Source organism: Lottia gigantea, assembly GCF_000327385.1.
Source record: "Lottia gigantea unplaced genomic scaffold LOTGIsca_235, whole genome shotgun sequence".
Taxonomy (NCBI): Eukaryota; Metazoa; Mollusca; class Gastropoda; family Lottiidae; genus Lottia; species Lottia gigantea.
Window position 1 is genome coordinate 141,692 of NW_008708676.1, and position 13,072 is coordinate 154,763.

The 13,072-nt window shown below is 30.3% G+C and overlaps 2 protein-coding genes across 2 annotated transcripts in view; one reads left to right on the forward strand and one right to left on the reverse strand.

The window, feature by feature from the left end:
* Nucleotides 1-7,804: 7,804 nt before the first annotated feature.
* LOTGIDRAFT_144373 (hypothetical protein) lies at nt 7,805-9,243 on the reverse strand (the record flags this gene model as incomplete). The annotated part of the gene is made up of 2 exons (XM_009055164.1): nt 7,805-8,591; nt 8,924-9,243. 2 exons carry the CDS (start codon nt 9,241-9,243, stop codon nt 7,805-7,807), a joined length of 1,107 nt encoding a protein of 368 aa, XP_009053412.1.
* A 214-nt stretch (nt 9,244-9,457) lies between these two features.
* The window catches only part of LOTGIDRAFT_175047 (hypothetical protein), a gene marked incomplete at both ends in the record, with an annotated part of 39,200 nt that continues 35,585 nt past the window's right edge, over nt 9,458-13,072 (forward strand). Inside the window, one exon of the mRNA XM_009055165.1 lies at nt 9,458-9,479. Coding sequence (XP_009053413.1) covers nt 9,458-9,479 — 22 coding nt within the window. The remainder of the gene's footprint in view (nt 9,480-13,072) is intronic.

Here is a 13,072-nt window from a genome sequence, read left to right on the forward strand (position 1 = left end):
ATTATTATTATTATCATTATTATCATCATTATTATTATTATCATTATTATTTTTATTATTATTATTATTATTATTATTATTATTATCATTATCATTATCATTATCACTATTATTATTATAATTATTATTATTATCATTATTATTATTATCATTATTATTATTATTATTATTGTTATTATTATTATTATTATTGTTATCATCATTATTATTATTATTATTATTATTATTATCATTATTATCATTATTATCATCATTATTATTATTATTATTATTATTATTATTATTATTATTATTATTATTATTATTATTATTATTATTATTATTATTATCATTATTATTATTATTATCATTATCATTATTATTATCATTATTATTATTATTATTATTATTATTATTATTATTATTATTATTATTATTATTATTATTATTATCACTATTATTATTATCATTATCATTATTATTATTATTATTATTATTATTATTATTATTATTATTATTATTATTATCATTATCATTATCATTATCATTATTATTATTATTGAATTAGGCCTATCCAGAGAATACTTATTGATACTTTTACATATTTCAACTTACAGTTCGATACTGATTTTACTCTTCTAGACATCTGATATCACTTTCCATTATGAAATACTTACTCAGTTATAATTGATATACTTCCTCATATGAGATGTTCTTTGATTGCTACCAATGTTTCGGCATTATGTTGTTTTGGAATTTGGGTTTGTTTTGACACTCGTATCGTTATTACTTGGCTTATTTATATATATTTTATATTTTACAGAGCGAATCCTCGACCAAACTTTGTTATTGTTGTTATTGATATAAATATAGACATTGAAAAGAAACAACAAGAGAAAATTTGAAACTGTCACAAATATACAAATACAGCTACAATCTACAAATACAGCTACAATGACTAGAGAGCAGAAGATTTTAAATTTCATTTTAGTTGCCAATATCTTTCAAAACACTGGATAAATAAACAACCAAATCATTGACTGGAGATTGGTTAAAAATAACGTCATTAGAACGAGACTGTAGTAGAATACTTGTTAACTTACAACGAGAGCTGAAATTATTAGAAAAGAAAAAACAAAACTGCAATATTTCCAACCCAATTTGATTATAAAAAAAATGATTTGACTCTAGAAATATTAAAAACTATATCTGTATATTGTCTATTGTAAAACTTATTAAAAATCATTTCCTCTCAATAAATTATAGCTTGTTTTTTTATTGAACTATTTCGTCATTTACTCATTCTTTCCTATCACAATTATATTCCTTGACAATACTAATACAAACAAATACAATAGGCTCTTGACCGTTTGACCTTATATGGTATGCCTGACCAAAACAGACGACGGTGAAATAATAAACCAAATCGCCATCTGTGATAAACCAAGATTCAAGGCGTTTTAGTTTTTGTATTAAGATATTTTCAGCTTCTCTTCTTTTCTCATTTTCTCTATAAAGTTTGTGGGTTTTAAACATCCCCCAATAAATAAAACTTATTTGATTTGATGTTAGTAGAAGCTGTAATCTTTCTGAAACATACAATTTACATTGATATGGATAAACTTGAAAATGTAGAAAGAACTCGCTTGTGATTAAACATTTTAAAAAACTTTGATTTGACGGAGAAGGGTGTGTTCTAAAGAGAATTCATTCGATATATGGGATGGGAACAGGAGGTTGTATATGGGATGGGAACAGGAGGTTGTATATGGGATGGGAACAGGGGGATGTATATGGGATGGGAACAGGGGGTTGTATATGGGATGGGAACAGGAGGTTGTATATGGGATGGGAACAGGAGGTTGTATATGGGATGGGAACAGGAGGTTGTATATGGGATGGGAACAGGAGGTTGTATATGGGATGGGAACAGGGGGATGTATATGGGATGGGAACAGGGGGTTGTATATGGGATGGGAACAGGAGGTTGTATATGGGATGGGAACAGGAGGTTGTATATGGGATGGGAACAGGAGGTTGTATATGGGATGGGAACAGGAATTCAACTATCTATTAACCTAAGCGATTAAAGGGCAATAACTCTTCCAAACATAACTTGGTTGAAGAGAAAATTAATTTTAACGTCTGACTAATCCAATACGGCAGTGAACTGAATATAGCTTGAGAACTATAAACTGATAGCTCTATTACTGAAGGGAGATAACTCTATCAAATATAAAAGAAGGTTGGAAAGAAGAACTAACTGATAACTTCTACCAAAGCGTATTGTTAAGTTGGTTGAACTGGATTATTCATAAGAGAAGTTTGGTTGACAAACAGGTAGTGACGTCATAACACCATTGCCTAAGAAGCTCTGTTAACATAAATAAAATTGATTTAACGGTTAGAACGAGAGTGACAGAGTGTAACTGTCAGCTGAACGCAAAAATATATCCCGGCCTCGGTCTCGACCTGGCTCTCTGTCCTTCATTCGATGGTAGTTGATACTGCACTTTGATTTGGGTATCAATTAGTTCAATCAGGGTGCAGAAAAGTAAAAAGTAAAACTAAATTTCACAAATTTTCTTCAAATTTAGAAATATGAGTCAGAATGCACCAAATCCGTTCTATTATTAAAAATATGTTAGTTTTGAATTTGAAATTCTTTAAGCAGAGTTAGTTGATTTATAGGCTTCCAACTTTATTTAAGAACAGAGGGGGCTGTCGGTTTTACTTTCCATTCACTCCTCGTACCTCTACATACTCAATAGATGTCATCGCCTCATGGGACATCAAGCTCAGAAACCATAACCACAACAGTTTTGTAGTAATGTTGTCTCTATAAAGTTCACACGCCTGATCTTATCTTGTCTTATCACAGAACAAACGAGAAGATATCATATAATAGTAAACCTCATCGGAAATAAACCAGAATAAATCAGTGAGTTGTAGAATTTTTCTTCCAAATTTCACTTAATGATATCTGTTTTACACCATTACGTGAACTCTTTCTTTCAGGCGACTGTTCTGTATTTTCGTGTTTGTTTATATTTGTCAAACGACTGGATATTGTCAAAGTCGACATTAATGTAAAAAACAACACGTTTATCAACCTTGATATTGAATAATGGAGGCGATAATTTTCACCAACAAGGAAATTGAAATAAATTAAATTCAATAATTTCCATTCATTGATCAAATCTGTCAAATTAATCTCTAATCCATTACAACCTACTATAAACATTATTTCTATAGTCAACACAAAATCACTAAGTCTTATCAGGCTTCGGTATAACAACTACAGGAAAGCTCCAATACATAAAAACATATACCTCGACGAATCTAATACTTGAGGGCAAACAGATATTTAAGAACTCAATGATAAGAGGTAATAGATCAGGAATATTTCTATTTGATAAAAGTATTTCTTCGTTTCCTTCATTGTCATAATGCCAATATATTACTAACTTTATCTTAGACCTTGACTGCAATAGCCACTGTTCTTGTGTCACAGAATTCAGTGATTTTATTGTATTTTACGCTAGCAAATACAGCCAATCAGAGACTTCGACAGAAAGGTTGTTGACATTATGACTTACTTTTTACAGACTTTCTGTCCAGACCTCTGATTGGCTGTATTCACTAATGTACAATCAAACAGCTGCATTTACAAACTTCTGAAATACAAGAAAAATAGCTATTGTAGTCAAGGTATAGTATGAAGTTCGTAATAGCTTGACTTGGCGAAGATGCCCACGTGTAGGCTACTATATTTCTTCGTTTCCTTTGAATTTTGAAAGAAGTGGATTAAAAGAATTAACACCGTCTCGACAATCTGAAAGATATTTCACAATTGGTACAGTTATAATAAAAACAAGATTTAGAAAGTTTTTTTAGATAATTGGTATTAAGTATATATATATTTTAAAACTGTTTACTGTGTCATCTATTCAATACAATTAGTTCTTTATAAGACTAGGGAGTCACCAGTATAAATATGTCAACAGAAAAAAAACGTTTGGTGGCCGAATCTGGGCATGTACCCGTACCACTATTTTTATATTATGTTGCCAGTTTATTTTGACAGTAACAAGTGATTTTGGTTTCATATTATTATATTAGTTTGAAATATTATTTGAAAGATAGCAACAATAAAAGGGTGACAAACTTGAATTCAAATCCGAGTGTTTTTATAGGAAATCTTGTTGTTAGAAATATGGTGGCTGTCATAACATTAGCCTGAACCAAAACTCAATTCCTTACAATAAAATATCTACAGTTTATTTGAGAATTCTTAACATGGGGTATCTATAGATCTAGATATAGGCCACACTTTTTTAAATAATATATTAAATATTATAGAAATACAAAATGGCAGAAGTGATAGATATTCTGATCAGTTAGACTTCTACAACCAATCAGAAAATTAATTTGTTGAGGGCACCATATCTTTAAGTTGTTATTAACCCACCATAGTGACATATTAATTCACTTTTCACGAAATAAAAATCAGGGACGAAACTAATTTGATTCACGTAATAGATGGTTATTACAAGACAGACAACTCATTGTCATATAATTTACTTCTGACTATCTCGCGCTCTTTCAATATCTTCACTTCTGCCGTCCTTAGCGACGCCATTCGCGCCAATTAAAAGCGATTAAGTTGATTGGTCAAGTAAAATATGATTGACGACGTCATCCATCATAAAGAAAAGCAATTATACACAGACCGTCTAAAGCTTTCAAGTTTGTTTTTTTTATTCGGTGTATCATAATTTCTGCGTGGTTGCAAGTCACTGATAAAATAATTAAGTTTAAAAACGGTTCAGAAGCAAGATTGTCTTCCTTTTAGTCAAATCACCCGTAAACTGACTGATTCACTACATGCCTTCATAAACTTTCTGTTTCGTTGATTGTGGACTTGGTTTGGTGAAATTTGATATTGAAGGTTACCCAAGCAAGGTAAGTCACTATTCTACATTTTTTTATTCTGTGAATGTTTTAAAAGGGAGACTGTATTTTTTTTGTTTATTTATTTTTTATCTAAAAGTCAATATTCTTGAGTAATTTACCGGATGAATTTATTTAAAAGAATACTATTTCTTAGATTGAAGATAAAACTTAAACTTTGACAATAAAAGTATTTTATTAATCAGTGAATTTACCTGGTGTTTAACTAACAGAATCCTCATTAAATACAGTTAACTTAGAATTTCTTAAAAATATTCAGCATTTTTCAATGACTAATGGAATATTATGGCGTTTAATGAATGTTTTTTTGGATTATAACGATATTCTGTTGTATTATTATGATACCAGGTAAGTTCACCTGATGTTTAATATATACTCTGACAGTTTTTAATAAATTCATTATTTTATCATCTTAAAGAGTAAAGAAGAATTCTGTTATTATTACTCGAATATATGAAAATAAATAAACCAAGAACTAACGATTGTAACCAGAAATTCAAAAACAATACATTTTCAAACATTAGTAGCAGCCAATGAACTTCTTAGAACAGCCAAACTAGAAAAAGGTATAGAGTTGGAAACTAATATAAAGATTAAGAATTAGAAAGAGAATTAGAAAGAGAATTAGAAAGAGAATAAGAAAGAGAATTAGAAAGAGAATTAGAAAGAGAATTAGAAAGAGAATTAGAAAGAGAATTAGAAAGAGAATTAGAAAGAAAATAAGAAAGAGAATTAGAAAGAGAATTAGAAAGAGAATTAGAAAGAGAATAAGAAAGAGAATAAGAAAGATAATTAGAAAGAGAATTAGAAAGAGAATTAGAAAGAGAATTAGAAAGAAAATTAGAAAGAGAATTAGAAAGAGAATTAGAAAGAGAATTAGAAAGAGAATTAGAAAGAGAATTAGAAAGAGAATTAGAAAGAGAATAAGAAAGAGAATTAGAAAGAGAATTAGAAAGAGAATAAGAAAGAGAATTAGAATGATTTTGAAATTATTTTAGAAATCTTCGCACGTCTTACTATTTTATCATAATTTACAATGTTTTTAATAAGGAAACATTGCCTACTGTTCCTTTAAATTAATCACGTATGAACATGGCGAAGTTTCAAGACTGTTAACGTGGTTTTTTTATAATGGCGTAATTTGATTTTTATGGTTATCTGAATTGAACAGAACAAAACAAAACAAAACAAAACAAAACAAAACAAAACAAAAAAGAATTTCATGTAGGAATAATAAGAAATTTTTTGTGTATAGAATGTTTATTGTTTTTATATATATATGATTGCTTTTAGATTTAATTTGAAAATACTAACTGAATTAAATTTAACGGCACCAAGAAATATAATAATATAATTCTAATTTTATGACCTAGGCCCGTGGTTTTGTAAAGGTATTTTATTCTCATATCACCCTAACACGAACGTTTCCGAGGTTAACTATTGCAGATATAAAGTTAAGTTTGTTAGCAGTTTTTACAATAGATTTATTCAATAAAACACTTAGTTTTAGTAGAATTGTAGGAACCACAGATGTCTGATTAGGGATTTTTTTATATTAACAATAGTCATGAAATAATTCAGTTAAGTTCTAGATGGGATTGCAGGGAACCTAGACGTCTGATTAAAATATGGAATAATGATAATTGATACTTGCAGTGTTACTGTTATAAAGATTTTAATTTGCTATCGTTATGTTTTGTCCTGTATGTATGAAAGCAGAACGTATATTGACACCAAATGATACATTGTTTGTTTTGATTGTTTATAAACCTGAACCATTACACAAGTTAACGTCAACTCTGAAAATTGTAACAAAGAAATTGAGATATATAGATTGTATCAAAGAAATTGAGATATATAGATTGTATCAGAGAAATTGAGATATATAGATTGTATCAGAGATTGAGATATATAGATTGTATCAGAGATTGAGATATATAGATTGTATCAGAGATTGAGATATATAGATTGTATCAAAGAAATTGAGATATATAGATTGTATCAGATTGAGATATATAGATTGTATCAAAAAAATTGAGATATATAGATTGTAACAAAGAAATTGAGATATATAGATTGTATCAGAGAAATTGAGATATATAGATTGTATCAAAGAAATTGAGATATATAGATTGTATCAAAGAAATTGAGATATATAGATTGTATCAGAGATTGAGATATATAGATTGTATCAAAGAAATTGAGATATATAGATTGTATCAGAGATTGAGATATATAGATTGTATCAAAGAGATTGAGATATATAGATTGTATCAAAGAAATTGAGATATATAGATTGTATCAGAGAAATTGAGATATATAGATTGTATCAGAGAAATTGAGATATATAGATTGTATCAGAGAAATTGAGATATATAGATTGTATCAAAGAAATTGAGATATATAGATTGTATCAAAGAAATTGAGATATATAGATTGTATCAGAGAAATTGAGATATATAGATTGTAGGTATAGAAAATAAATCATTTAGACGACTAATATAAAAATAGATATTTAATGAAATATTGTTTTATAACCTACTGTTCTAGTAGTTGTTATTCTGAATGGGCTAGTAAAGATCGTAACAACATGAAACCATAGAAATTTTGGCGGAACAGCGACATCATCTTTCTTTTAGTGAGATTTTTAAAGGCTACATTTCACGATTTTCGTAGTCGAAAGATGAGTCGTCATTTTAACTTTCAAACCTGGATTGATTTCCCAAATCAAATTTTGACAATGAGTTGTGAACACTGTCTTGTTTTAAAAAAAATCCTATTTCCAAGATTCAGGTATGATTGATCAAACAAATGGTGAATCTGTCCCTTAATATTTGTGAGTTAAATTCAATCACTGGTAATTCTGACAATGGTAAAGTGTAATTCTGACAATGGCAAAAATGTAATTCTGACAATAGTAAAGTGTAATTCTGACAATGGTAAAGTGTAATTCTGACAATGGTAAAATGTAAAATGTAATTCTGACAATGGTAAAATGTAATTCTGACAATGGTAAAATGTAATTCTTACAATGGTAAAATGTAAAATGTAATTCTGACAATGGTAAAATGTAATTCTGACAATGGTAAAATGTAATTCTGACAATGGTAAAATGTAAAATGTAATTCTGACAATGGTAAAATGTAATTCTGACAATGGTAAAATGTAATTCTGACAATAGTAAAGTGTAATTCTGACAATGGTAAAATGTAATTCTGACAATGGTAAAATGTAATTCTGACAATGGTAAAATGTAATTCTTACAATGGTAAAATGTAAAATGTAATTCTGACAATGGTAAAATGTAATTCTGACAATGGTAAAATGTAATTCTGACAATGGTAAAATGTAATTCTGACAATGGTAAAATGTAAAATGTAATTCTGACAATGGTAAAATGTAATTCTGACAATGGTAAAATGTAATTCTTACAATGGTAAAATGTAATTCTTACAATGGTAAAATGTAAAATGTAATTCTGACAATGGTAAAATGTAAAATGTAATTCTGACAATGGTAAAATGTAATTCTTACAATGGTAAAATGTAAAATGTAATTCTGACAATGGTAAAATGTAATTCTGACAATGGTAAAATGTAAAATGTAATTCTGACAATGGTAAAATGTAAAATGTAATTCTGACAATGGTAAAATGTAAAATGTAATTCTGACAATGGTAAAATGTAAAATGTAATTCTTACAATGGTAAAATGTAAAATGTAATTCTGACAATGGTAAAATGTAATTCTGACAATGGTAAAATGTAAAATGTAATTCTGACAATGGTAAAATGTAAAATGTAATTCTTACAATGGTAAAATGTAAAATGTAATTCTGACAATGGTAAAATGTAAAATGTAATTCTGACAATGATAAAATGTAATTCTTACAATGGTAAAATGTAAAATGTAATTCTGACAATGGTAAAATGTAATTCTTACAATGGTAAAATGTAAAATGTAATTCTTACAATGGTAAAATGTAAAATGTAATTCTTACAATGGTAAAATGTAAAATGTAATTCTGACAATGATAAAATGTAATTCTTACAATGGTAAAATGTAAAATGTAATTCTGACAATGATAAAATGTAATTCTTACAATGGTAAAATGTAAAATGTAATTCTGACAATGGTAAAATGTAAAATGTAATTCTGACAATGGTAAAATGTAATTCTTACAATGGTAAAATGTAAAATGTAATTCTGACAATGGTAAAATGTAATTCTGACAATGGTAAAATGTAATTTTGAATGTACGACAATGGTTAGATATTGAGTCAAATTTCATCATAGATGATAAAATAATCTATTTATATAGCGATACATTGTAGAAATAAATCGTGTCCAGACAAGATATAGACCTCAAGATATAGACCTAGAGATATAGACCTATAGACCTAGAGATATAGACCTAGAGATATAGACGGTCCTCTGTACATTGTGTAGGACTATCTGGTTATAAGGAACTAGTATTATGCTATTATAAGAGGAATCAAGTAACAATGCCTGATATTGTTGGATTCTGTAGGTTGTTTCCTGTCATTATCGTAGATCTTAGAATAAAATAGTCAGTTGTCTCATTAATATGATTGTTAGACAGGCACCCTACAGAGCGGTCTGAGTTGTGTTGAGTTATTCTGATGTCGATGAAACCAGGCTATTTAGGTTTAATAAACTGTTTCTCCTCCTCCGTTATAAGAAGGGTTGTAACACAGTCGGTTAGAGTGTTAGAATAACGTGGGTTCTAAGCTCGGTCAGAATTCGCGAAAATCGACCCAGCTGTTAATGGGTAATGATATTCTGGGAAAGATCTATGCTAAGATATGATAAAATATGATATAATTAGTAAAACCGATCTTAAAATCAATTTTTTGTCGTAGGCCAAAACGTGAGTTTTTCAACATCCAACGATTGACTGAGTTTAAAAGTAGAAGAACTACGTCTTCGTTTTTATCTTAAATTTAAATAGTATAGAAATATATTTTAAGACACACGAGTCTAGAAACTGTGACGTATTGTTCTCTTGTATTTCCTAGTTTGAGTAGAATTATTGATATTTTAACTACCTGTTTTTTACTGTATTATATAGTTAATATTGAGTAACTGGTATTATTTGATGTTAGTTTGTCATAAGTCTGTGTGTCGATCACGTTCAAGTTTAAAATATAACTTTAATTGATTCAGAGACAATAGAAAACTATATTTCTAGAATTTAACCTTTTATTCCTGTTTGTTTTAAAACACAATTTCAAGTCTGTAGGTCGGTTCTTTCGTCTTCCGGTTTCCGAAATGTGGGTTTTTAATGTTTTTGCTGTCTGAAGCCGCGAATAGACGAGTTACGGTGTCCGGTGTGGTGTTCGGTGTGGTGTCCGATGTGGGTTATCGATACAAATTCAAATAATAGAAGTGAACACACGAGGTAGGGTCCGGACACGGTGATTTGTATTTGTATTTTCTAATGTACCGTGTATCCCGCACCGTGCACCACACCGGACACCGTAACTCGTCTATTCGCGTATTGACAGTCTTAGATTCCGTCGTTTTCTTTTTATTAAAATTGAACCTGTGTAACATTGAACCTGTGTAACATTGAACCTGTGTAACATTGAACCTGTGTAATATTGAACCTGTGTAACATTGAACCTGTGTAACATTGAACCTGTGTAACATTGAACCTGTGTAACATTGAACCTGTGTAACATTGAACCTGTGTAACATTGAACCTGTGTAACATTGAACCTGTGTAACATTGAACCTGTGTAACATTCAGTCCATGTAGCCAAACATTGATACAAAATAAAACAATACAAGAAATTAATAATTAGTATAAATTTTATAATCGTGAATCATTCAGAGATATGGTAATATCTGTAAAATATACAAAAACTCGTTTTCAGTTACGATGAATTTTGATAACGTTGATTTGTTGTTTATTGTATAGTGTATAAGATTAATCTAGAAAGGTCGACCTGGGATTTTATATTGTTCTGTTTTCTAGTTTTGGTAAATAACGAGTCGCCTGGGATTAGTGGTTTTATTTTTATATTCTTAAAGGAGATTTATTTGAATAGTTAGTTTCTGTAGAGAAGTTTTTAATCGTGTATTTCCTGATGTAGCTAGCCTTGAAAAACTAAACACACCGACCGGAAACACCAACACATCGAACTCGAGGCCGTCCTGACAAAATTTCCCTCATTGCACACTGCACAGTGGAACAGACTAAACAGTTTCTCCCCCCCCCCCCCCCCCCCATCTCTTATAGTATCAAGATATTTACTGCCTGTGGGAGGGGGTGTCACATGACGCCCTGTTTACACTCCATAGTGTGATCTTTTCTCATAAGCAAAAAATGGCATTTATAAGCAAAGTGGTGTTTAGAGTAAACATACATGTGGTAGGCCTACCTCACTCTCTAATTGCAACCTGGTATTGGCTGCCTGTGGGAGGGTAATATCACCCCCATCGATCAGGCTTAGTATGTAATAGTCTTACCCTGATACTAAATAGTTGTAAAGAGTTTGTTTTTACACCATATTCAGACCGACTTAAACCGATTCTACCGTGTTTTTATTATATTAATTCGGATCACTGTCGTTACGCTGTCAAAATTTTCTCCAGTCTAAATTATTGGTTCTAAAATACCGTCAATATCAAAATATACCTTTCGATAAATAATATAAATATATACAAGATATTCCAACTGTAGCTTCATACAGAGATTCATGTTCGTACTGACAATTCTAAATAAGAACATTACGAACCATCGTGGTTGATTCACCAATAAAATAACAAGGATACAAAACAATAAATAAAAGCAATGCGAAATACATAGAACGATAAGACGAGGTTAGAGGATCTTGTAGGCCCTTGTGGAAATATTAGTTAATCTATTTGAGAAAGACAAATACTCGCCGAATTAAACATATATTGTTTTTAAGGTGTCAAACTCTGGTTAGTTGGATGATGACAAGTTTACGATTACTTACAGCGGATGGTGATATCACAGACTAGGTAGTTGTTGGTAGATGACAAGTTAACGTTCTCTTCCAGCTAACTGATATCACAGACTAGGTAGTTGTAGGTAAATGACAAGTTAACGTTCGCTTTCAGCTAACTGATATCACAGACTAGGTAGTTGTAGGTAGATGTCAAGTCATCGTCCGCTTCCAGCTAATTGATATCACAGACTAGGTAGTTGTTGGTAGATGACAAATTAACATCCACTTCCAGCTAACTGATATCACATAGTAGGTAGTTGTAGGTAGATGACAAGTTAACGTTCGCTTTCAGCTAACAGATATCACAGACTAGGTAGTTGTTGGTAGATAAAAAGTTAACGTTCACTTTCAGCTAACAGATATCACAGACTAGGTAGTTGTAGGTAGATGACAAGATAACGTTCACTTCCAGCTAACTGATATCACAGACTAGGTAGTTGTTGGTAGATGACAAGTTAACATCCACTTCCAGTTAACTGATATCACATAGTAGGTAGTTGTAGGTAGATGACAAGTTAACGTTCACTTTCAGTTAACTGATATCACAGACTAGGTAGTTGTAGGTAGATGACAAGATAACGTTCACTTTCAGCTAACTGATATCACAGACTAGGTAGTTGTAGGTAGATGACAAGATAACGTTCACTTTCAGCTAACTGATATCACATAGTAGGTAGTTGTAGGTAGATGACAAGTTAACGTTCACTTTCAGCTAACTGATATCACAGAATAGGTAGTTGTTGGTAGATGACAAGTTAACGTTCGCTTTCAGTTAACTGATATCACATAGTAGGTAGTTGTAGGTAGATGACAAGTTAACGTTCACTTTCAGCTAACTGATATCACAGACTAGGTAGTTGTAGGTAGATGACAAGATAACGTTCACTTCCAGCTAACTGATATCACAGACTAGGTAGTTGTTGGTAGATGACAAGTTAACATCCACTTCCAGCTAACTGATATCACATAGTAGGTAGTTGTAGGTAGATGACAAGTTAACGTTCACTTTCAGCTAACTGATATCACAGACTAGGTAGTTGTAGGTAGATGACAAGATAACGTTCACTTCCAGCTAACTGATATCACAGACTAGGTAGTTGTAGGTAGATGACAAGATAA